At 40.7% G+C, this 24,743-nt stretch overlaps 1 protein-coding gene across 3 annotated transcripts in view; it reads right to left on the bottom strand.

The window, feature by feature from the left end:
- The window catches only part of casz1 (castor zinc finger 1), a 97,848-nt gene extending 75,107 nt beyond the window's left edge, over positions 1-22,741 (bottom strand). For 2 of the 3 annotated variants that reach the window (XM_088007072.1, XM_088007073.1), the window contains exon 1: positions 22,240-22,740. In XM_088007072.1, the coding sequence (XP_087863198.1) occupies positions 22,240-22,288 (49 nt within the window). In that variant the 5' untranslated portion in view covers positions 22,289-22,740. Of the gene's footprint in view, positions 1-22,239 lie in introns of all 3 variants that reach the window. The other variant, XM_088007071.1, reaches the window with a different exon arrangement.
- Between the last annotated feature and the right edge of the window lie 2,002 nt (positions 22,742-24,743).

Here is a 24,743-nt window from a genome sequence, read left to right as displayed (position 1 = left end):
TCCTACATGGGGTCGAAACCTTTGCAGATCCAAAGTCTGACCTGTCAGTTTAGGTGGACGGTCGTGATTTGGTAGGTTTGTAACTGTGACCTGCTCTTCATTTGCAGTTCATTCAATGAACAACTTTCTCCCTGACCTATCTGTTGTGTTCCTTTGTCATTGTGTTGCTGTTTGTTTGCTAATCTTCTCAAACAAACCCCTCAGGCCTCCACAGAACAGCTGGATTAAAATACACACAAGGCAACTGGCTGCATTCAGTTTAATTTAGGTATTTGATACAAATGTGTCAGTGTTTTGGTCCACTGCATGGAACTGGCATAAAAGTGTATACATTTTCCAAACATAATTACTTAAAGAATAGTTTTCACCTAATGATGGTGCGAAATTGGGACTGACTTTGTCCGTTTGCTTTATAAAAACAGTGAGAACAATAAGTTCCATTTCTATTTGTGCAGGATTGGCCAATCTTATTTGTCAGCAGTTAAGTAGCTGTAACAGGCTTTGCCATGGCTGTAATCTGCTTCTGCTCGTTTAGGCTACCTGGAGTCAACAGAGGCTGAGAAGTGCTGCTACAGTGGCCAAATGGAGTCTGAATATGTTACAGAGGCAATTAAGCATGTTGGTGTGTGTGCACGCACACGGCAGTGTCAAAGGGGCTTAGCCGGGCCAAACACGCCTCATTGAAATGTCCATCTTAAAGCCACCCAAGTTCCTCATCTCCCCGCCTCCCGCCCTCCGACAACCAAGATGCTTCAAGACTGTCAAAAGCATTTTCCACAAAGCTGAGGAGGGGCCGAGGAGAAAAAAAAAAAAAAAGAAAAAAAAAAAAACAGGACCTGCTACTACTGTCACACGCAAGCTCGCGCGTGCACACGCACACAGTCGCTAGGCTGTCAGGTAAATTAGATCTGAAAGCTGACAATTTCTGACCATATTTCCTTGATTATTTCAAACAAATGCACACCAGCCGCTCTAAGGAGATTAAAGTGACATAAAAGTCCCGAGTGGGAGGAGGGAGGGCAGAGAATCCAGGTCACCCCCATTTGTCCCCCTGCCTGACAGCAGCTATATCGCTATCCAATCCAATAAAAGTCCCCCCCTCCTTTTGCTTTAATTAATTTTACAGCTAGCTTGCTTAATTACTTTCAATCAAAATCCTCTTGCCATCACAAAATTAGAAATGGTTCAACTCCATTAGTCTAAATTCTTCATTTACATACACAAAGACTGTCAGCTCTTGCTAAGCAAACGGCCTCCTGCTTGATGAGATTGTTTTTTTCCTGCACACTCTATCACTCTCTCAGTTACACACATGCATGCGACTGTGGTGTTCTTTTTTTTTGAAAGGAGAAAAGTAGCATTAAATTATTGGAGCCCCCTTTACTTAAGACATTCTCTACTTAATCAGAGTTCAGGTAAGCCGCGGTGCACAAAACTGATTAGAAATCCACAAACGCCGCGTCAAAACAACACTCCTCAACCTCAATCAATGCGCCGTGCAATAAACGCTGCACATAGCGGGTACGCAGAACTATCAAACTAACTCTTCTGATACGGTTACAGTAATCTTACATAAATTTGGATTTGTTTTTAAGTAAGATGCCACTAACACCACTAAGACAATGGACAAAGCGACCGGATTCTCAGTGTGACGAGGGGCCCTGTGCCCTGCTGGCCAATCACTTCTACTTGGCACGCAGGCGTCCTCTCCATCACGCACACACTGCCCGAGGCCTTCACATCATCAAGAATTAAGGACATGCAGATAGGGTTTGTGCACTGACCAAAGTGAAAACCCGAGTACACAGTTCCACTACTACTACCTCGTGTCTATGTGTGCGCACGTCGCCTTCCCCACACTACCAGCAGCATAATTAGGTCCAGAGATGAGAGCATTAAATTGGTATAACACACTCACGGCTGCAGACACACTGCTACAAAACGTATCGATGGTAAACGTACATGTTCGTCGGCAGTGTCTGCCGGTTGCTTCTCCCCGTTGCAGTTTTGAACCCCTTTTTCTACCTACATGTTGCCATTTCACCCCCTTTCACCTCAAAGCAAAGCATTTAGCACCTATGCCTATTTAGCATTGAAGTCAAGTATTTATTATGAAGGTAAATGAGCATAAAATGCTCAAAAGCTCAATTGAATATTATCATGAAAAGAAAAAGCTTTGTATTACACTATATTCCCATTTATTGAGGTCTGATCAATTTTTTGTTCAGTTGTGTCCTATTAAATATGATGGTTTATGACCTCTGGTTAAACCTAAACAACTCTGAGCGAACCCCCACTGATAGATATTATTCATTGGAGTCATTAAGCTGCACTGCCTTTCTGCAGACTAACTGTGGAAGATAGAAAATTACTTTCAATTGTCGGTTGTGAAAGGCCAGTTGAGGCATGGTCAGAATGAAACATCCCAATCCTGACGAGCAAAAAAAAAAAATTACAAAGGTATAAAATAATAATCAGCGCCATTGATAGCACTTTTTTTTCCTTTAATTTAAAGATGTAGCAGTCAGAGACTGGAATCAGTCAATTTTTTTCCTTGACTGGCATTGATTGGTGATTGGCAGGTCACATATCAAAAATGTGATTTCTTTGTGTTTCACCCCAACAAATTCAAAGCCTCGTGTCTACGGGATGTAATTTCTAACTGGCAAGTCAGACCTCAAAGGAAATCACTATCAGAAAAGTCCTGTCTTAGAAAAACATTATTTAAAGCGCTGACAAAAAGAATGTAAACAACTATTACAAACAAACAAGTAAAAAAAACAATATTTATAAGAATAAAGAGTGAGCGGAGGACTATAAATGGGGATCATTACGGCCCGGCAGACTGACTACAATGCGGATCTGACCTGGCCTCTTTTACTCCATGTCTGCAACCACCGGTTTCCCCTGCCCTCTTTAACCAGTCCCCATTAACACTGTTAATTATCTAAATCCATCATTCTTGGGGTAAATGAAGACTGCCTCTTTAATTCAATTTAATAGGATCATTTTCCAACTCACGTTCACTTTAGCCCCAGCTGCCCGCCCACCAGTCCCCCCACAGTGTCCCGTTCCAGCCCCCCACCCGCTGCCCCCACTTCCCACTGCATCTGTGACTCCTTTGGCGGCATCTTCCCTGGTCTGGCTGGGAGCGGGGGCAGAGGGAGGGGAGGAGGGGGACGTTTGGCTTGGTGGCAGTGACGGACCGACGGGCTGTTGATCTCCCATGTCTTGTCTTGGCTCGGCTGGTGGCAAGCAGCAGTTCTGGGTTCCCAGTCAGCCGAGCACACAAACACTGACTGACACGCACACACAGACTCAGACTCGCAGTACCAGCCCTGTTCACCGGGGCTTGGCTAATCCTGTCACATCAGGCCACATTGGCTGAGTTGAGGTCTTTCACAGCAACACACACACACACACGCACACACACACACACACACACACACGCGCGCGCGCACACAACTACCCCTCCACACTCCTTCGCCGACTCCTCTTACTCACTTTCACTCTCTGTCTTACCTTTGTTCATTTCACAAAGTCACAGGGGCTGCCAGTTACTGCTTGCGATTGGAGGGGCGGGAATGTGTTCCAGCAGTAATATTAGAGAGCATCTTACATCTAAATGAACATACATAGAAAAAAGGGCTAAAAAAATAGTCACATCAGAATTTTTTATTTTTTTTTCATTTATTTTGTGTGAGCCAGCTTAAATGACTGCAGCAGACACGTAAGCATGTCATACATGTGTTGATAAAATACACAGGTGTCATTTTTCCTCCTTTATTTTCATGGTGGTGCCAGTTTCAAAAACAGTTTTCCCATGCAACCCCCACCGTGAGCATACGTCTCCTAATCTGACTTTAAATCTCGCTTTCTAACGATCAAACACAAGTCAAGTTTTTTAATAAAGACGCTGTCAAAGTAAATTATCGCAATTATTACTACAACACGAGTGCTCCGTCTCTCTCTTAAATTCTCCTAAGAATTTGTTAAATATTAGCTCCTCTCATCCCATCATTCAGAGTGAGGGTAAATTTCCTCCCCCCCCCCGTCTCCACGGCACACCAATCCAAATCTCCCAGGACTAAATCCACTCAGAGCCACACATGCACACACAGGAGATGCTGCGTTCCCCTTTTTTTTCCATTTATATTTCTGATGTTCCCAGACGCTCGTTCGCGACGGACTCTGGGAGAGATCGGGATGATTTTAGCCATGATTTAATTGGGTTTGTTAAAGGGAGATGTCAGCACAATGGGAGACGAGCCCTCTAAATCCACCATGTTCGCCCAAAATGCCCAGATGAGATAATCACCGGTGACGTCTACGAAAACACTTATTATATTTGCCCATCGCCTGGCTGAAGCTGTTAAAACTCATCAGTGTTATTCCTGCCTTGTTTTTCTCTCGCTCTCTCTCTGGGAAAGTAGCTTAACTTATAGTCAGAACTGTCACCTCTTTTTAAAGAGATAGCGCAGCGCCGCTGTGGATGTGGAAAAAGTTCACCAAGAGGAAAAAGAAAGGGCAATGGGAGCTATCGGGTATCTACTCAATACTCATTTTGTTTGCACCCAATACTAATTAAATAAAACATGCGCAACTTTTTTTTTTTTTATTGGTTTTACAACAAAGCCAAAGGAGCATGTAAGTCCACTGTAGTTACACATGTGAAATGGGCATGTTGGTGACAACAGGAGATAAAAAAAAAAGAGAAAAGATCAATATGAGTCTTTCTTATAGCTTCATTTATTTTAAATCTAAGCTTTATTTAACCACAGCACATTGACAGGCCATTGTCAGCTCTAAGTAGCAGCAAGGTGCTTAAAAGCACTATTGCTGCACAGCAGCAGCAGTGTGACACAAGCTGTTGACTGTGTGAAATAAAAGCAGACCTCAGTTTTCCCTTTTAAAGAAAAAGATAACACACTGAGCTGCAACACAGGTTTCCAAAGTTTAATGGAATACTTTTTTAGGATTTGAATTCAGGACCTGAGTTAATTTTGGCCTCACCTAATAACCTGTCCCCAGCTTGCCTAATAACTCAAGTAAGTTAAATATAGCTGACAACTTATGTTGGTGTTTTTCTCCTCCTGCGTGAGTCATCAATTTCAACACCTCTCACAAAGTATACAGTGAGCTTTATAAGGCTTAATGATGACAGCAAATAAAAAAAACTGATCCCAGTCGGATCTGTTTATCTTGTGCTCCACCTTTTTTTTCTTTCCATACTTGTATATAAAATTTATTTTTGAAAAGTTCTTACTGTGCAAAACAGACACTTGTGAATTTTTGGCAGTATCTTTTTGTTTATAGTTCTGACCATTAAACAAAATAAAGTGGACTTTTGAACATTTTTATAGAAATATTAAGTAATTTTTTTCTATGTCATACATTAGAAAACATTTACACTTGATGAAAGACAATAAGTAATAAACAGTAAGACATAAAAGTTAGAAAGTAATTCAACATAAAAATCTAATTCCATATTGAAAGGGAGTCAAGTGCATTAAAATAATGAAAATGGCACAGATTGGTCTATTTGATTTTACTTTTAAATGACTCACAAAAAAGTCTTTGCTGAATAAACACTCCCAAGACAAAAAAACATATCTTAAATTTGATTCCCTGAAGTCAGTTTGGGTCGTTCAGCAATAATGCAATTCTGACATGTTACTGATGAAAAAGGGTTGATGGGAAAAGGAAATGGTCGTACCTGTATAACACATAAATCAATTAAATGCAATACCTGCGATGGAAAACTGAGATATTTAGGAGCTTTGTAAGGGCCAGAAGAAACGCTGCCAACTTGGCTAAATGTGGTGAGATGAGTGTATCTTTAGCGCGGGGGGCTAACCCCTCAGAGGCAAGGGTCAGCATATGAAAGACGCAGGTTATCTGCCTCCCGACAGGATATCCTCATGGATCAGCAGCGGAGGATGTTGACCCGCCCAGTTATTAAACAGGCTAATCTGTTCAACATGTCAATGTTAGCACTTTTAGTTGTGATTAATAAAAGACGACCCCTGGAGTGCTGCGTGTGCTTTTTTCATCGCCTCAGGTTGTTTTCATTTGCTTCTTCTTTTTTTTGTGTGTGTGGTTTTTCCTGTTTGGTAATTTAACAGTCCTTTTTCTCTTCCCCCCCCATATCTATTTGAATAAACACTCTTAATTATTAACTTTGTTGACAGAATTATTATCCTCAGTGAAACCTCTTTTAGTAGCTCTCTGTGTTTCTCCCGTTTTTTTTATTTATTTATTTATTTATTTTTTTGCCAGTGGCAAAGACTGACTGAGGTATTACAAGGATTCATTAAAGCAAAGGCAACTTTATATTTTATAGATAGGGAACAATGCAAATGTGATGCCTGGCTCTGTGGCCATTTAAGCAATGTTTAAAATGTATGGCCCAGTGGCTTTTTCACAGGCTGGTAGTAATAGAGCCGCTCTCTAACAGACTTGCCTCCTAAGTGCCTGGTGCTGTGTCTTAATTTGTAATCTAGTCAAACCAATTGTCCGCTAGCTAAAAAGGTCACAGAGACAATAGACTACACCGCCTCCCACAATGTAGGGAAAAAACCCAGAGAGTCTTTTTGTAGCTTTTTAACCAAAGATGTAATTAAGACACCTTCATCTTTAGGGGTGAAAAGGGCACCGACGAGCGCCTTCTGGAAATGCAGCGAGAAACTTAAGCAGCACAGGAAACGTTCGCTCAGACTCAGCGTTCGCTTAAATCAGGTTTCCTTCATGTTCGTCATGCAACAGCTCAAGACATGTTCAGACTCTATAGATTTCTCAGTCATTCACGTTCTTTTTGTAACATAAATGGCTGACGCTTATTTTAGATTTGAGAAAGAAAGCAAGAAAAAAAAGAATGAAAGATTGAAGAAGGAAGAATGCAAGGAAGAAAAAAAAAGAAGAGAGAACAGACAGGGGAGGAGAAGTAGGACACAAGAAAGGACAAAAGGATGAAGGAAAATAAGGGCAAAATGTATGGACGTAAAGAATGAAGAAAGGAAATAGATAGAGAGGTAGTACACAAGGGTGGAAGGACGAAAGGTGGGAAGAAAAGATATGAGGAGGGAGAGAAAAACAGGCACAACAAAGAAAGGATAGATGGACAGAGGGGGGAACAAAAGGAAGGAAACAAAGAAGAAAGTTAGAAATAAGCAAGAACCTAAGGAAGAATAAGAAAAAGGATTTGTATGGAGAAGATATTTTTGGACAATAAGACTGTCTGGAAATAAAAACATTTTTCCATCTCTTTTTTTTTTTTCCCAAATTAATTAAAGCCTGGAAAAGACTGGAATCCAACGCCAGACTTTTCCAGACAGCTATAGGAACTCCTTTGTCTCCATCACCAAGTATCCACCAGCTGCAGCATCCCGATTCTATACATTGTAACCCAACGACTGTGGCAAAGAGAGCTTGTTGAGTAAAACAAAACAAAAAAAAAAGATACTGAGTGATGCAAAGCAACACGGGAGAAGGCAGAGGGGGGACTTAAAGGACGTGATTTATCTGGGCTTGATTGCGTGTTAATCGAGGTTACGTGTATTAAGTGGAATCTAATTGGAACAGACACTGGCAGTCTGACAGATCGACATGATGCAGATGGATTGAGGTGGAGGGGGGATGAGAGGGAGAGGTGAGGGAGACAGAGAATGGGGAAGAGGAGCAGAGAGGAGTAGAAAGGAGAGAAAACAACAGGGGCAAATGAATGTAACGGTTTCTTCACGAGCACCACCGAGCAGGAAGAGTTTTATGACACAGAACGTTAAAAGAAAACGCGGAGAAGAGAAAGTCCTCGGCCGGGTCGTTCCACATGCGTCTCGTGATTGGTGGATAATGGAACGTGCAGAGGAGGACACACACCAGTGAGATTCTGAGTGACACAACAGGGCGCCTGGAGTTTGTCCTCCCCCTACAGTTGCCACAAACATCTCGTTTCTGCTTTATTGGTAAGAAGAGTTTAAAATAAAAAAAGGAAAAAAAAATAAGAGAATAAGAGATCGAGTGACAGCTGCTGCATCGTTTCTCACCTCGACGAGGAGACGGGCAACTGTTCCCCTGGTCTCTCTGAGTCCTCACTGTTCCTGACAGGCGACAACTGTTTCCAAAAGCTCCCTCTCCCCAAATCTGAGGCATTTAGCCTGGAGGGATGAATGACGCTTTCAAATGTTGCCAGAGTGACAAATCATAAAAATGGACCACCTGTTCAGGTCAAGCAACTGCTAACTCATGGCTAATATACCGGGCAAAGAAGGAGAACTTTGTTTGTGGAAAAGGAAATTATGACTGCGCACACACACACACGCGCGCGCACACCCACACACACACACACACACTGTGTTCTGCGTGGCTGTAGATGGGAATACAAAAAGGTGAGTGACAACAATGGTCCCTATGAATCAAATATGCTTCGAGAATAGCAGCGTTTTTTTTTTAGAGGTAAGTAACAATATCAGAATATATTAAACGCGGATCCCAACTTTTGTTTTTGTCATAAAGCGTCGAATGGGTTAATTTCAAATATTGATAAAAGAAATAAAAACAGAGTTTTAAAAAAATAATAATTTAATAGAAACTTTCTTCAATGCCTAATTTCTGATGCACACACTCCAGCCAGGTAGGGGGCAGTAATGCCTCTGAAGTTTCTATACCAGCAGTAAAAAAAAAAAAAGACCTGTGCAGAGGCAGCACTTCAGATCTATGTTAGTGGGAGCAAAAACAGCAGAAAACTACTTGATTAAAAGCTATTTGATTATTGGACAGAGCAAAACCGGGTTGTCTCTCTGTGTTTAAATCAGGTTTAAAAATACAACAAATCCACATAAAAGCATCACTTCTTCTAGTTGGTGGCCCTACACACAGCGTAGCAAGAACAAAAACTGTAAAGGGCATCATATATGCAAGAATGTCTCCAAATAAAAAATAAATAAATAAAAAAGATGTTTATCATTGGACTGTGGTCTGCAGGACACAGCAGCACTCAAAAACTTCACTCGTCAACACAAAATGTCTAAATCGTTCCCGACGTGATCCCGTCACAGCACAGAGACAGGGGAGTTGCTTCGGTCATCGTTCTGATTTGATCCATTCTGACTGTTACACTAATGGCATTAATAAGGGGCAAAACTGCTATTCTGAAACCGAATTTTGCTCTTCTTTATTTGGCCAATTCTCTTCCGACACGAAAGTCTTCGCAGCTGGAGGGTGGGCGTGAGTTTGCGTGTGTATGCGTGTGTGTGTGTGTGTGTGCCCTGCTATCATCCAATGGATAGAAGGTCATCTCTATTGTAGCATTGATGGATCGCAGCATTTTGCAATAGTCAAAAAACAAAAACACAAGGTTTTGAAATGCGACTCCCCTCCTCTGACAGACGAAGTCGCATTCACCAGATGGGTGGATAAACCGAAAAGAACGGCAGACATCAGGTTCTTAAAAAATAATGAAATGAGCACTGAATTAGGATGAATCCACAAAAATACCCCATAAAAGTTTATGGTCCAAGTCTAATAAAACAAATTTGTCCTTGAGGTTCATATTTATATTACTCTACATGGATCACTGCAAAGTCAGCGTGCATATTTGCTGCATGTTTGTGTTTAACGCAAGTATGCATGTGTGTGTGTGTGTGTGTGTGTTCAGCCCTCATCAGCTGCTAACATTGAGAGGATGACACTTTGTGATCAAGGACATGAATATCTCATTGATTTTTAGGGGCCAGCTTAACTATCCATTCCAATTGATTTTTAGCTTTGCTGGGTGTGCGAGTTATGGCAGTTTTAATGTATCATCTGTATGTGCACTCATCGCCCTGCTGCAAAGACAAGGTTCACAACAGGCTGTGGAGGAAAAACAAAAGCATATATATACAGCAGGGACTTCATCCCCTTTCTCTTCTATTTTAACTTACATTTCAAAGAAAAGGAGCAATATGGTGGGAACACGCTCTCTATCTCCAATATTCTGGCCTCTGTAGAGTATCTAGTAGTGACTAACAGTTTCTTTTCATCACCATCATGGAAAATCAGACCAGTGCTGTCGAATGAGACGTAATCCCCTATAAAGCAACAGTTTCATGCCAGTTTTGCAAGGGACTGCTTTGCAGAAAGGAATAGAAATTTCAACAGACATCCTGCAAGCTTTGCCACAAACCATTGCCACAAAAAAACCCCAGTACATATTTGTAAGACTTTTTAGACTTTTTTTTTTTTAGGCGTAATTGCTTACAATTAGAGAAGTGCTGCAATAATACATCAGATTACAGTGGATTAACAATTCATATCAACTATTAATAATCAATGATTTGATGATGTAAGAGACAAAGTCAGGGCAATGTGATCCAAAAGGCGATCTAAAGTCATCTGTCAGGTAGAAAGTCATTAAAATAGAGGCTCGTTTTCCTGTGCCAAGCTTAGGTTTCACCATGCCACGGATACATTTCTATTCTTCGCCGACGTCCCGCGTTCTCATATGATATCATCTCTTTTGAGAACATCACTCTCGATGTCTGATGTGTTTTCGTCCAACTCAAATTCATTGCTTTCTTTCTTTCTTTTTTTCTGCTCCTACAAGCGGTTTGGATGAAGCAGCCCTCTGTGTGAGGTAACTGTCTTTTGTTGGGTGAAAAATGGACTGAGTAAAGCACACTTTACTCCATCTCCATCCTTTAAAAAAATAACAAGTCTGCTTAATTAATGTTTTACAAGTGCCGCTGTATTCTTGGTAGAAAAAAAAAAGCCTCTATCAAAGCCGGCAGGTTCAGATTACGTACGCTAATTGAAATTCTGAATTTCTAAGCCAACTTCTTTTTTTTCCTTTTACCCCTCTCTCCTCTCGCTCCTTCTCCCTTCTCACACAATAAAGCTGAGCGTTTTGCAGTCCACAAATGGCATCAAATCATCTAAGTAATATGGGCTTTTCTATTTTTTTTTTTTTTTTTCCTGTATTCTTATGTTCTGCTAGTGGGTTCATGAGACAGCTTAATAAAGCAGTAAATGCTTGGGGAAGCCTGAGAGCCCCACCACGTTGGCGCGTGCCCGCGTGTGCACGTGTGTTTTACCTCCACCGGGGACCTCAAAGACGGGAGGCAAAGCCCTGGTTCCACACACTCAACAGATTTTCCTGGAGAATAAAGACACTGAACAAAAGAGGATGACTAATGCCGCGACCAAAGCCAAAAAGTAAGACACTTATCCCATGAGTTGACATTCATGGAGCCCATATTAATGCATTTTGTACTGGATGAATGCAGGGTAATTTACAGGTTACACACGCGGTGGGTGCTGCAGGAACGAACGGTGTGTGAACAGCTGCAGGTGTGGAGAGCCTCCGTTTGGACAGGCTTCACAGACACGCCAAAAAGACACAATAGGGTGAAGCATAGGTTTCTATGCACTAGTGACAATGATCTAAGACGTAGTTGGAGATCGGATCAAGTCGGATATGGAGGAAAATCTTTTTTTTAATCTCACTTCATTCTCTGCATATACCTCTGTTGGCTTCAAAGGGAAGTGTTCAGCCCCTTCCTGCCATCGGTGTTTATCTAGAAAGGTAACTGTAACAGATGATTACATAAATTACAGAGTTTAAAAAAATAAAAAAAATGTCACGCTTGATAACCTTTGTTCTGAGTTAATGATTGCTGCAAAAGAAAACTGCCTCTCTTTCTTTCTCTTTTATATTCACCCAAACTCCCTCCTTTCAGACAGGGGCATTATTTTATTGTCCTGTTTTGCAAGCATTATAACTTCACGTTCTTCTTCCCCCAAGGTCAGTTTCTAGTCAGGCCACATGTAGACTATTTACACACGGGGCTTTTTCAGGTCAGTTCCATTGTATTTACATCAAATAATTTTTGATAAGGGATGTAAAAGACCTATAAAACCGACATCATAAAAAGGAGAGGTGCAGCAGAAATAAGGACAAAAGATCAACGGCTGATTTTTTTTTTTCCTCTTATCTTGGACACGTTGATACTTTTTGGGTCAACTCTTGTCACTTCCTCAAACAACAATCCTGATATTTCTTCTTTTTCTGTGAAGAAGAGGTCCACCCAATTTACAACTCTTGAAACAGCACACTTTGACACTTTTTCATTAGTTTTTTGCAAGTCGGGTATTTTGATTAGCTTTTTTCTTAAAAAAAATTATTGAAACAACAGCACTATAAAACTGGCTTCTGATTCAATTTTTATTGTTGGGTTTTCTGATATCCGAGCAAGCTTAATTGAGATAAGAACTGAAATGTCAAAAATTAAACACATCTAATGCTAAATCACAGTTTGTGACCAGCAGCTGCCTTATTTGAAAAACTCTTGAACAAAGTCGGAATTTCAAAGATTTGTATTGTCATTCCATCTGGAGCCGGATTGATAATCAAGGGTTTAAGATCAAGAACAAAAAGAGTCTAAGGGCTCAAAGCAGTGACGCTTTTTCGGTTAGTGATTCAAAACATTTGATAAACCAAACTACAAGGCTATCACCTAAATCTACTTAATAAAACAACACATGTTTTTAAGTCTTTTAAATAATGGAATAAGAAATAAAGTTTGCAAACACAAACTTCTTCCTGCACCGAATCTGCATTTTTTCCAAATGTATCCAAACTTGGAAAACGATCCAATCAAATTCCAGACTTTTCCACACTGCACAGGAACTAAGTGTTGTGAGATTTAGTCCGATGGCTCCCCGGTCCAACCTGCAAAGCCAGCTCTTGTTTCATAGAGAAGTACCTCCCCTGTTATCTCCCCAGCACTATAATCACTTAACAAAGACTTGGGCATTTGCACAAATTAAAACATCAATAATGCATAAGTGCTTTTCAGTTTTGAGCAATAGTGTCCCCGGATTGGGATGAAATACCCCCCTCTGCCAGTGGAAAAAAAAAACTCTACCCCTGCATCTCCTGTTCCATGAACAACTTAAAGAAGCAACTGTTTAGCTGAGAGCAGCAACCCCGACATCCCCCCACCTCCAGCCCCCTCTGCTCAGGCTGTGGTGAGCGTTTGGGATCCGCTCTGGTGACAGGACAAAATGGCTGAGGCCGAGTGGGATGCAGAAGTTGTTTTAAAGCAGCAGGCAGTAAGTGGTGGTGGTGCATCAGTGCAAACAGACAACACCCTCAAGTTGCGCAGCGTGGCATCCTTCCATAAACAACACCACCGCCGCGTCCCCAACGTTTATGATTTGTGGTCAGAACGGCAACGCGGGCCTGATTCCGATCCAAGTCTGAGTGTTTGCTCTACCCTCGCATGGCTAAATCTGCCCAACCTTAGTCTCTTATTTTCCCCAGATGAAAACACCAGACATCTTATATGGCTGTCAGAGAGGTCTGCCTGAAACAAGTTATATGAGAACACTACACTTGGACAGAGAGAGGAAGGGCGGGGGCATCATGGGAATGAGGCTTTGCAACACTTCAAAACCAGGATGCTGTTCAGGCTACTGTTTAATTTAGAGAGAAAACCTCCTCCATATTTATTGCTGCAGTTGTGACTGAAGTTGCGCTGAGTGTGGAGGAGTTAGATATCATTACCGGACTAGTAAATCCATGACCAGCACCGCCGCAGAGCCAATGGAGGACCAGCCATTCTATACAGATGGCCTCAAGGACAATTAGCGATAATGATTGGTTGCCACATAAATGAGAGAAACTCTATTTGCTGCTGCACTTGCTGATGATCACAGACGAAATGCCTCTGTTAATAATATGGATGGATGTTTTAAAGGAATAGTTTAGAATGTCTAAAGCTGCTAAAAAGGTTATAAGACACTAATTTCTTGTGACTTTCTCAGTACATTTGGTATAAACCCAGATTATCTGTCTCTGCAGTTGAAGCTAACGGCTTGTCTAAGAAAAGCCGAGACCACAGGAGACTTCTAGCATCTTAAAACTCATAAATACCTAAGTGGTTTATAGCGACCTATAATTGTCACCAAATTTGCATCAGTCTATTATTTACACAAAAGAAAAAAAAAATACACATACTAGTAAAATGGAGGTAGCATGCTACCAATTATCTTTCCCTGTGAAAAACACACCAAGTGCAAAACAAATAAAGCATTTCCAGAATAACTGTTTGATATAAAGTCAGGTGTGTGCTGTTTTTCATTGTTTTACACTGCTTTGCTTTTCTGTTTCATAGTTATTCCAACCAGAAACACTTTGCACTTTCTGTTTTCGGTACGTTTCAAACAGGAAGATCATTGATGGCAGATTACCTCTGATCTTCATTTTTTTGTGTAAACAGTCATCAACTTCTGTGTAAATAACTTCCAAATTATAAACATGAAATTTGTTTGAACGTTCCTTAAATAGTGTTTCTCATAAAACGCTGTGATGGTTTTGAGACCGGAGTTGTTTTAAGGCAATGATGAGCCTAAAGCTAACTACCTGTTTCCTTCGGCCTCTGAGACCAACTTAACTGGTTTTGAACTAAATAAAGCGAGTTATCTACTGCAGTTAAGATATAACCTTGGGGAGTGGCAACTTCTCATGGAACAAAATATCTCTTTGATGTTGTACTGGCTGTCACCTAGAGACAGGAAAAATAAAGGCTACAAAAAAAAAAGTTAAACCCATATGCAGGTGGGCATATGAGGATGTCCACCTGCATATGAGGATGCATATGCAGGTGTATCTGCGTAAGAAAAGTAGTTCTTGAGTTGCCCTGGTATGTTGACACATGGTTCCAAAAGTGTTGAAGACTCAAAATCATTGAAATACTTTACCTCATCACTTTTTAGGCACTAAGTAAAAAAGAAACAATGACAGAGTGACAGAGAAGACAGGAAGTACTGTGATAAGACTGCAACTAGCTAACTGCTCGGTGCTAAAGACGCTAAAGTCAGCATCTGCCTCGGGGCTTTGTACTGGCACCAGACTAAAGGACTATTGGACTGTTTGTAATAATGCATTTGATCGTCTAGTTCAAAAGTCTAAGCAGCTTGAGGTTTAAGCAACCTTCAATCAAGTTGTGAAAACACAAAATGGCAGCCTTTTTAATGCCGTTTTGACCACTTCTGAATGAGACAGGCATAGAAACTTTGACATACCAGTCAAACCTGGAAAGAATACACTGACTACATATTCTTTAGAGCACTGCTTATGATTAGAAAAAAATTATATTTATGAAATAAAAAAAAAAAAGCCATTTATAGTTTTCCCAAGAGTATTACTAAAACCTTGTCTCATCTTGTTCTTGTGAAGCCAATATCATAGTGTTTGCCAGAGCTATCACTCCCCTGCCCCCCAACATTAATTGCTTCTAATCTCGTAGCACAACCTAAATAAAATCCTGAACCTGTTAAACTCTCTTGGTTGCAAACACTGAAACCGGCCGTCTCTAAGCGTCCGTTTCTCACTGCAATATGTGAGGAAAACACAGCAAAGATAACCTCAAATCCTTTACAATCACCACATTAACATGAAAAATAAGAGCTGAGACAAACAGCACAGTGATGTAAAATATTATCTCCTCAATCATATCCTTTTTCCCCAGATATCTTCATCTCTCCCCCCACCTTCCTCCCTCCCTACCGTCTCTGTCAGTTAGTCTGGCAAACAATCCCCTTGTTAGCAAACTGTTAAGACAGCCGCTTGGTATACAAATTGCGCTCGACCAAGCGAATTTGTTTTGCAAGGGTGACCTGTTTAATCATCTCATTTTCTTTGGCGGACATTTATTCATCTGGTTTCCACGGTTACCGGGAACATTAAGGGGCTACAGTAATAAGGCTGGAGAGTCAAACAGGTAATAAAAAAATTAACGCCATTTTCCAGCAGCCGAGGACAGTGGGTGAAATGAATCAAGGGAGAGGTGGGAGAGGCAGCGGCGGGGAGGGCTGGGTGAGTGTCGGGGTGGGGTATGTTGGGGAGGGGGTTCCAATATTGTCCAAACAATAAGTGGTTATTTTACTCTGTAGATCAGGTGGTGCTGTTATGGACATGACACTTTGGGCACAGAGTAGGAGAGATAAAGCTTTTACCGTGGCCCTGCTCCGGTTTTATTGTCATTTTGTGATTGCATATCAGAACAATTAAAAGTTAGTCCAAGATATCTATCAACTTTGCTCGTTTTTTATTCCTCCCGAGCTCGAGAGGGAAGATAATTTACACCACTTGCAATGCAACGTGTCAACAATAATGCAAGGGAGAAGATGACATGTAGACGCCCTGGTGAGAATCGTTTTAGAGTCTCCCCAACTTTAATCAAGTTTAATGCTTTTGTCGTCTCCCAGAAAAAGAAAACTGAGAAATGGAAAAAAAAATAAATAAAAAAAAAATAAAAGAAAAACTTTATATAGAGATGGTTGCTTTCTGGCTATCATAAACTGTGACCTAGACATAAATCGAGGGAGTCCAACTTCGTGCCAAATATAGAAAATTCCGGCACAATAGGGGGAACAGGTGCTGAGGACCCGCAGAAAGTGACGAAGCGGGAGAGCCGGGTGTCTGCTGAATGCCAAATAAGGCAGCGAGGCACGCTGCACCGACAAGGCACAAACAACCCACCCTGATGTGATTCTCTGAGTCTGATGAGTGTCACAGATTTTTTGCAACAAAAATCCTCAGTTAAGACACTCTTCAGCGTCTCCAAGAGCAATAACTGAACAAGAGAAAACAAGCAGCAAATTTTATGCATTACTCATTTCTCCACTCCTCTCAAAAGTATGTCCAATTGACGGCACAGGCTTTGGCACTCCTGAAAATATGCGCAAAAACCTCTCAACCTAGCCCTTAATCATTCAAATCGTCTGGTTTAACCTGTATTTGGGCATTTTATCCTGGCAACACCTTTCCAACACAACATCAAATCGAATTCTTTCACTTTTCGCTGATGACTTTCTCATAAATTCGAGAGAGAAGCGACAACTGCTGGTACAGAACAACTCTTGTTGAAAGGGAGGGAGAAAAAGAGATTGTCAGCCGACCCAGCCTCATCCTAACACACACACGCGCACTAGCAGCACGCGCACAAACACACACACACACACACTCCTGCAGAGAAACCTACGGTATGCACTCTAGCATCAGACCGCTCGCATGTTGCAGGGAGCTCTCTCCTCTCCTTGCCCGGAGAAACAAACTCTGCAAACACGCGGGGTGAAAATCCTCAAAAGGGCGCCCAGAACAGACAGCAAAAAGGCTAAGCCCGGGCTCGGAAACTGCCAACTGTTCTGTTAACAGCCTCTTAACAGGTGTGGGCTCTAGAACCATGTAATCCTATCAAGTTACAGAGTTTTAAAAAAAGGGAAGAAATCCGACAAACTGCACGCTCCTAAACTCCCTCCCCCCCCACCATCCCTCCTTCTCTTTTCTCCATCCTTCCCCCCCACCTCCTCCTCTCCTCTCTTTCTGTTGTGACAGAAGTGAACAGCTGGGCTTCAGATTTATCATGTACAGACAGTAATTATTGCTGGTGCTGCCTGCTACCGACCCAAGTGAATAGAATGTCACATGAAAAAAAAAAAAAAAAATCATGCATGCACGTATATATACGGCAGAAGGGGAGCTGAAGTTAAAACGTGCCAGCATGGGAAGATGTGTGGCGCTAAAGGCAGACCGGGGCAGCCTGTAAACGTCATGACCGTTTACCTTTTTGCTTGGAAAAAGATAAATAAATAAATATAAATAAATAAAGCTTCTACACAGGTTTTACAAAGATTAATTTGTAATCAGAATAAGTCAATTCAGGGTTGAACAGTTTATTTCATGTCTGTCTCCAAGGTTTTCTTTATGACAAATACAGAAAGAGCTTTTTTTTGTGTGTGTTTTCACAAAAATAATACAGATTAAATTACTCTCAAATTGTGCATATTTTTTTCTCTGTTGGATTATCAATTATTAAGTATTTAAAATTTTGGATTAAAAATAAAAAATGGCCGTCCCGTGTCGCTCCCCGACACAGTTTTGCCCTGGACCAAGAGCCATTTCGGCCATATTACAAACAATGTCAGAACGCTCCTGCAAACAGGACAGAAATGACTGGCTCTCTCGCTAAAAGCTACAAATATTTTGTCAGACATGGCAAAGGTTGGAAAAATAAAAAAGGTTCTCATGCTGTGTTTTTTTTCTCAAGTCTTGAATTCCTGTCAAAGAAAAGGTGGTAGAGAAGTGAAACTGAGAAATGTACACGGCACCAAAGTGAGAAGGCAGATTTGCTCCAACACCCACTCCTCTCTATGCTTTCATTTAAGTTATTTTTTTTAATCACCCGGGTTACGATTAACTAAACTTTCCAACACGACAAGAAAAAAACGAGGAAAAGTTGCTGATATTGGACCACACGAGGTGTCTCTGTTGTTATCTGCTATGAGTCTGACCCCACCTGCCGTATTTATCCCCGAGATAAGCAGGTCAGCAGATAAAGCATTCTGTTATTAACAATGCCAATCATTTCCTGCTTTCTTTCCCATGAAAGTCTCATCCGAATGCCCGCTTTGCCCACGTATGGGCTGTTTACACACCTTAAAGCCCCCTCCGCCACATTTAAAAGGATTAGACGCCACATTTTGTGCCGGCTTAATGTCTCTTTCAGCCGGTCTAATAAGTGCGCCTCGATAAGCGAAGCATGCAAATTCATTCATGGCCAGTTGAGACCGTGCTTTCAGACAAACGTCTTAAAGTCTTCCTCTCTGCTAATTACCTCTTCATTTTCCCCTTTTTTCTCCCCTCTCTTATAAAGCATATCGACTACTAGAGATTATTCTACTCCCTGATTTTTGCATGAAATTATAATTTCATATGTGAGATAGGGTTATGGAGTCGAAAAGGGATAAAGTTGCAGGACGCTTTTCTTTCAACTCCACACACACTGAGTAACTTACTGGAGTTTGTTGAGACTTTAAATATAATAAAATGTTTTCGCATATCATATAAAAGTAGGATTTTTTTTTTTTTTAGGGGGGTTAAGGTTATGCAATTTTATTCATTAATTTAACAAATCTGCTTGATCCACAATAATAAAAACTTAAGCAGTTATATTTTAGATAATAAAGCCAACGAAGACCCCGGGTGCAACCTGTTTATCATTCTGGAATATTTCTTCACCAAGTATTAATTAGGCCATTACTCCAGATTGGTGACGGGGAGCTTTGAGGTTTTAATTAGGTGCTGGCCACTGCATGAGTGCACAGGAGTGAAGAAAGGGGGTGGTGATGCCTCTTGCCTCGCTCCTGGCCCATATCAAGTACCCCCCTGAACACTTCTGGCTTCCGCCGCGACACGAAGCATGGGCAGGCCACGTGCATCTGTAGTTTATTTGATCATTTGATCTCTGATGTTTCCTCTTTCTGCCGTGCCCCCCCTCCCTGCCCGACCCCCCCCAAAAAAGGACCAGTTGGAGCGATTTGGGTATAAAAGACGGGGGTTAAGGTAATTATGGTGCTGGGGGAGAGTTGCGTCTGATGATGCGGCTTGTGTTCAGTCACACACACGCATACACACGCACACACGCACACACTTCCCTGCCCTCATCTGCTACGTGTGTGTGCTCCCCTCCTTGTCTACCCATATCACTCTGCAAAACCAGACACACACACACGCACACGCACACACACACACACACACACGCACACACACACACACACACACACACACACACACAAACACACACAAAACCTGCGTAACATCAATCAAATACTCACAGCGTAGGCCCATAAAACTACACAAACACACAGCCTACCTTTAACACCCCGCATCTTAACGCTTTGCAGATCAGGGCAGCTTAGTTTCAATATGTTAAAAAAGTATTGATTCATTTTAAAATAATCACTTCAAATATATAATTTTTTCATATTAAAATATAAAGCTAAAACATTTATTGCCACTGCTCTGTTATCATATAATTCTAAAAAAAAAAAAGCATATTCAATAAGATAACCTAAAAAAAAAAAAAGTGTTTTTTTTTTTTTTTTCCTTCAAACAAGGTTCTAAATAAGTAAAAGCCTGAGTGTTTTTCCTCGGTTGACGAGGCGATACTAATCACCTTGTTGCTGAGAAGCAGTCTTCCCTGACAAGGCTCCTTAGAATACGAGGATCTCCCAGGAGGAATCGGCACCAAAGAGGTTAAAGACAATGACTCGCTTTTTTTTTTTTTTTTTTTTTTTTTGCTAACCCCCCCACTCCCCGTTCTTTTTGCAAACGTCGTCCTGTTAAATTTATTTCAAAACTCTGTTAATCTGCTGTACACAACATTTCCATTAGCCCGGCCCGGCCCCCTAATAAAAATTCCGGGCTAGTTTAATTAAAAAATGTAAATTTACTGTCATCCAAGGAGCAGCAGAAAGAGGAGTGCAACAGCATATTTTATTGCTTAAGACATCAAATTGATTCAGGTTATTGCTAAATTGTGATAAAAGGTTATTGAGGCCCTTCAGACCTGGGCTTGTTTTTTTTCTCACCCGTTTCTTTTTTCTTTTTTTCTTTTTTTTTTTTTTTTTTGTGGAGGGCCGTAAACGATGGAGAGGTGCCACAAAGGGGTTAATGAGACAAGTCAGTGAGGGGAAAAGGCAATCAACATTATGACTCATACGAGAGCCAAAAAAACATTTTCCGAGCCCACAAAAAAAGTTTGAAATTAAGGTGTGTCTCGATAACAGTTGAACTTGTTTGGTATTTCAATGGAAGAAGCAGGACACCTTAAATAGCACAAATAGCGCGGCGTCTGTGGTGGTGGGAATCTGCTGCACAGCGTCTCTACTCTGACTTTTATTTAAGACGACGCATGTCTGAGTTTTGTCTTTCCACCTAATTTGACGTGGACAAGCCAATGCGGCAGCGAGGTTTCGAGTAAATTTTAAAAAAGTGATAAAAATTAAATCCAGAGAGGGGAAGTAAATTAAAAACAAACTGTCACAACTGAAAGTCTGGAGTAAAGCTACTTATGAAAAATAAATTACTGCTGAATATTTAAAATATTTCAAATGTATATCATTTGTGCAGCTTTTAAACACTAAAACCCTATTTACAAAAACAACCACTATCATTTGCTGTAATAGCAAAAATATGCATCACAGTAATTGAAAGTAGTTCATATGAGTCATTTTATCAACAGGGCAGATGAAGTGAAAGAGAACTAAAATAAGAAGGTCTCGATTAAACTTACAAAAGAAGTGTAAGGACACACCACACATTAATGCTACCTTAAAATGCGAGTTATTTTAAAACACACATACACACACACACACACACACGCACACACACACGCATACACGCATGCAGGCGTACACACACTTATCCAAAATGCTCACCCAAGTGCCTCGAAGCAAGAGGAATGACGCTTACAAAGTGTAATCCAGTTACAACGGGACAAGTACATCTTTCTAAAAGTACGCACTGTTAGAAAAAGGGGCAGGTGGCAAATTGAACATTTTAAAAACATTATTACCTGTCGTACAGGTACTTTTTCCCACACATGAATCCTAAATGTCAACTGTTTCTGTTAAAAGTGAACTGCAGTGCATTTTGATTTACTGTTAATATAACAACACTAATTAGAGGCAGCTGAAAGGTGCGAGCTCTCCTTTACATGTGTGGCAACATAAAGAGCACAACAGTTTGTTTGCTTTGTCCCCTTGGCAACAAACCCTCAGGCCATTCAGGCTGCCCTTATGGCACTGCCAGCGTCTCTGTGGGTCAATGCGATCATACCTGTATTTTGTTCTTCTGAGTCTTTTTTTTTTTTTTTAAATTAAAGGGAGATGATGAGCCAGGGGGAAATGGAGGAAATTTATTTTTATTAATAGAAATAATAATAATAATAGTAATAATAAAATGAAAGCAAAAAATGAAACACCCTTTACAGGCAGTTATGCCAGTCCCAGGATAAACACGCACCCTGACGGGAGAAAATGAAACTTGCTTTGTGAACTTTCCTCACATGTGTGCTGTATGTCTCACGCCATCATGAGCCGTGCGCTGGAAAAACGGCCACTTATTTTTGATATTGCAGTCACCTTTGGGTGCTGTCAAAGAGCTATAAATAAGGGTGTTGGGAGACCTGGGTAAACGTACAGCGCTGGCACATTGTTTAATCATGAACAGTTTCCTCTCTCTCTCTCTCTCTCTCCCTCTCTCTGTTGCTTTCTCTCTCTCTCTCTCTCTGTAACACTCTCTTTCTTTATATTTAACCAGAGATTAAAAAAAAAAAAGGCACACCTTAAACTGTCGGCTAATAAAACACATCTGACAAAAATAGAGAGAGAAGAAAAATGAAGAAGAGTACTCACCATATTCAGGGAAGTCGAAGTTAAATCCTCTCAGACATGTAACTTTCATAATATTACTCAAACTCTTGTTAGAAAGTCATTCAGGTGGCTGCTGGCGGAGGGGGGAAATAAAGCGGAAAAGTAACTAGATGAAAAAAAAGAAGGGTTCCTTCAATCAAGCACTAAACTCCTTGACATGTAATCTGTCAATAGTTTGTTGCTGAGATAATGCCGGCTGCCACGAGCGGATTTGATTGGCAGCTTAGGTTCTGGCCCCTCCTTCCTGTGGTTTGACGAGGAGGGGGGTGAAAGAATATGGAGCCTCCCCCTTCCCTCCTCTTGCTCTCTGTTGCGCTCTCTCTCTCTCTTTCTCTCTCCCATACATACACACACAGCCTCTCACACACACGCAGCTCGAGCTGTTGGTGATGTTGTCTGAATAGGCTGATAGGAAATTATGGCAGAGCAACTGGAGCAGTTTTTTTTCTCCCTCCCTCAGTGGGCTGGCCTTTCCATCTTTGTGGTCTTCTAGCCTTTCAACTCTCTTGGGGTGGAGCCACCGCTGCCTCTATTCAAATGAGGGGAGAGCTACACTTTGCTTAAAAAAAAAAAAAAAAAGGTGAGGAGGAGGGTAAATTAGAAATTAAATAAAGCATATCATAGCTCCTTTTTTGGTAAATTTGAAGTTTTTAAAGTGACATTGCAAGTGCAGCAGTGCGATTTGATGCAAAAGCAGAAGTAGGAATGTGTTATTTTTATTCGTATTGCAAGAAGTATAGGTGAAAGGAAATTTCTGAACGATTCTCGAACTTCTTGCAAAAACATAACTTCATTCAAAGCAAATAACTCTTTCACTTCTCTCCCAAAACAGGGATCCTCTCTGTTTCGGTGCTTTAAAGCTGCTCTCCTTCACAAAGAGAGAGCGGCTCTTTATCCTCACCTCAACCCTGATAAGCTATCAGTTTTCATTGTAATTTCAGGTGAAATGATAAATGACGGCCGTTACCAGGTGACAATGAATACTTTATAAGACAAACCCCTTATTTGCCTGGCAGTTTCTTCCGCAGTGGCATGCAAAGCGCCTCTGAACCATTTGTACATAAACCCTATGTACTGTAAACATGGCGCCGTGTCAAGAATGTGGCATTTAAAAGGTGACAGAAAATAGAAAGAAACTCCGGACTTTTAAAAAGTGACGACAAATTTCTGTATTTTAACAGCAGAGTTGTTGTTTTTTTTTTTTCTTCAACCAATAAAAGGTGTGGTGTATGTAGCATTTATGGGTTAGAAAAAAGAGGAAATGAACAACTTTATGGCTGTGAACCATAATACAGAGATACACAATCATGGCTTCAGTTCCTGTCAAAGGAGTGCAAAGTATGTACAGTACATAAAAAACAGGTTTTGGCTGATTCTGAAATTATGATGACTCATCTTGTTTAATGGTGAAAAAAAAAAAAAAACCTTTTGTCTCCACCTTCTTTACCCACATAAAGGAAAAATGTCCCTAAAAGAGTTTCTGTCAGGCTCCACCCTTGCTCCAACATTGTACTGGAAATAATACTTCAGTTTTGTTTTTTGGTTTGTTTGTTTTACAAAAGCCTAGCTAAACTTGAATTGTTTTGTTCTACATGACAGATTCTGGTAAACATTTATTTTTATTATTTTTTTATTTAACCTCCGTTTAACCAGAAAACACCCATTTAGATTAAAAAATCTCCTTTAGAAGCAGAATTAAATATTAATGTGTAACTATACCACTTGTTTGCAATTTCTTAAAAAGATAAATAAATAATTTGTGAATATATGCAGCACAAAAAGCCTGAATTAAGTATTTTGTTTGGAGATTTGTGAATGTATTTTCAAATCTAGAGCACACCCAAATGAAATGCTGACATAGACGTACAGCAGAGTGACGTCACGGACGTCTGCTCCCCTCTCGGCCTCCTTCTGGTTGGCAGGAGAGCCCTACTGCTCCATTCAAGTAGAGCACAAAACGGATAAAAATCTGAGGTGACTGTAAACTAGAAGGTAGAGGTGCCAGAACAAAGAAGATTAGCATTTGCAGCAAAAGCTTTATAGTTTTAAAAGAAAGGGTGAAAACCTATTTTTTGGTAGGGCTCAGATTTAATGGATTGATTGTAGTTCTTAAATTGGAGAAAAAGGCATTGTTCTTTTAACTGCATCCTTCTTAGTTCCCTAATATCTGGCACAGTGGTGACACTGGTGTACACACTCCAGCTCTCTAGAGGGCAGTAATGTACCTATAGCTTGCTTGCGAAACTGATAAAAATTCACAGGACATGTTTATGATTGCAGGATTTGAAGCCAACAGTATCACCTGAACATGTTGCTGCAGGTAGGATGAAAATATTATTATTTCCTACAAACAGTCCAGACCAGAAGTTCAAAGCCTGTTTAAGCTCAAGTAGAGGTCATAGCTATCCACTAGAATTTAATTTATCTAAAAATCTTAGTGTTTTGTCTAAGTTGGTCATGTCTGATTTAAAAAAGATGTGAAAAAG

Source organism: Poecilia mexicana, unplaced genomic scaffold, assembly GCF_051168715.1.
Source record: "Poecilia mexicana isolate PSO_F unplaced genomic scaffold, ASM5116871v1 scaffold_7, whole genome shotgun sequence".
In the NCBI taxonomy this organism is placed as follows: domain Eukaryota; kingdom Metazoa; phylum Chordata; class Actinopteri; order Cyprinodontiformes; family Poeciliidae; genus Poecilia; species Poecilia mexicana.
Note: the sequence above shows the minus strand (reverse complement) of the source record. Positions and strands in the feature narration are given on the sequence as shown.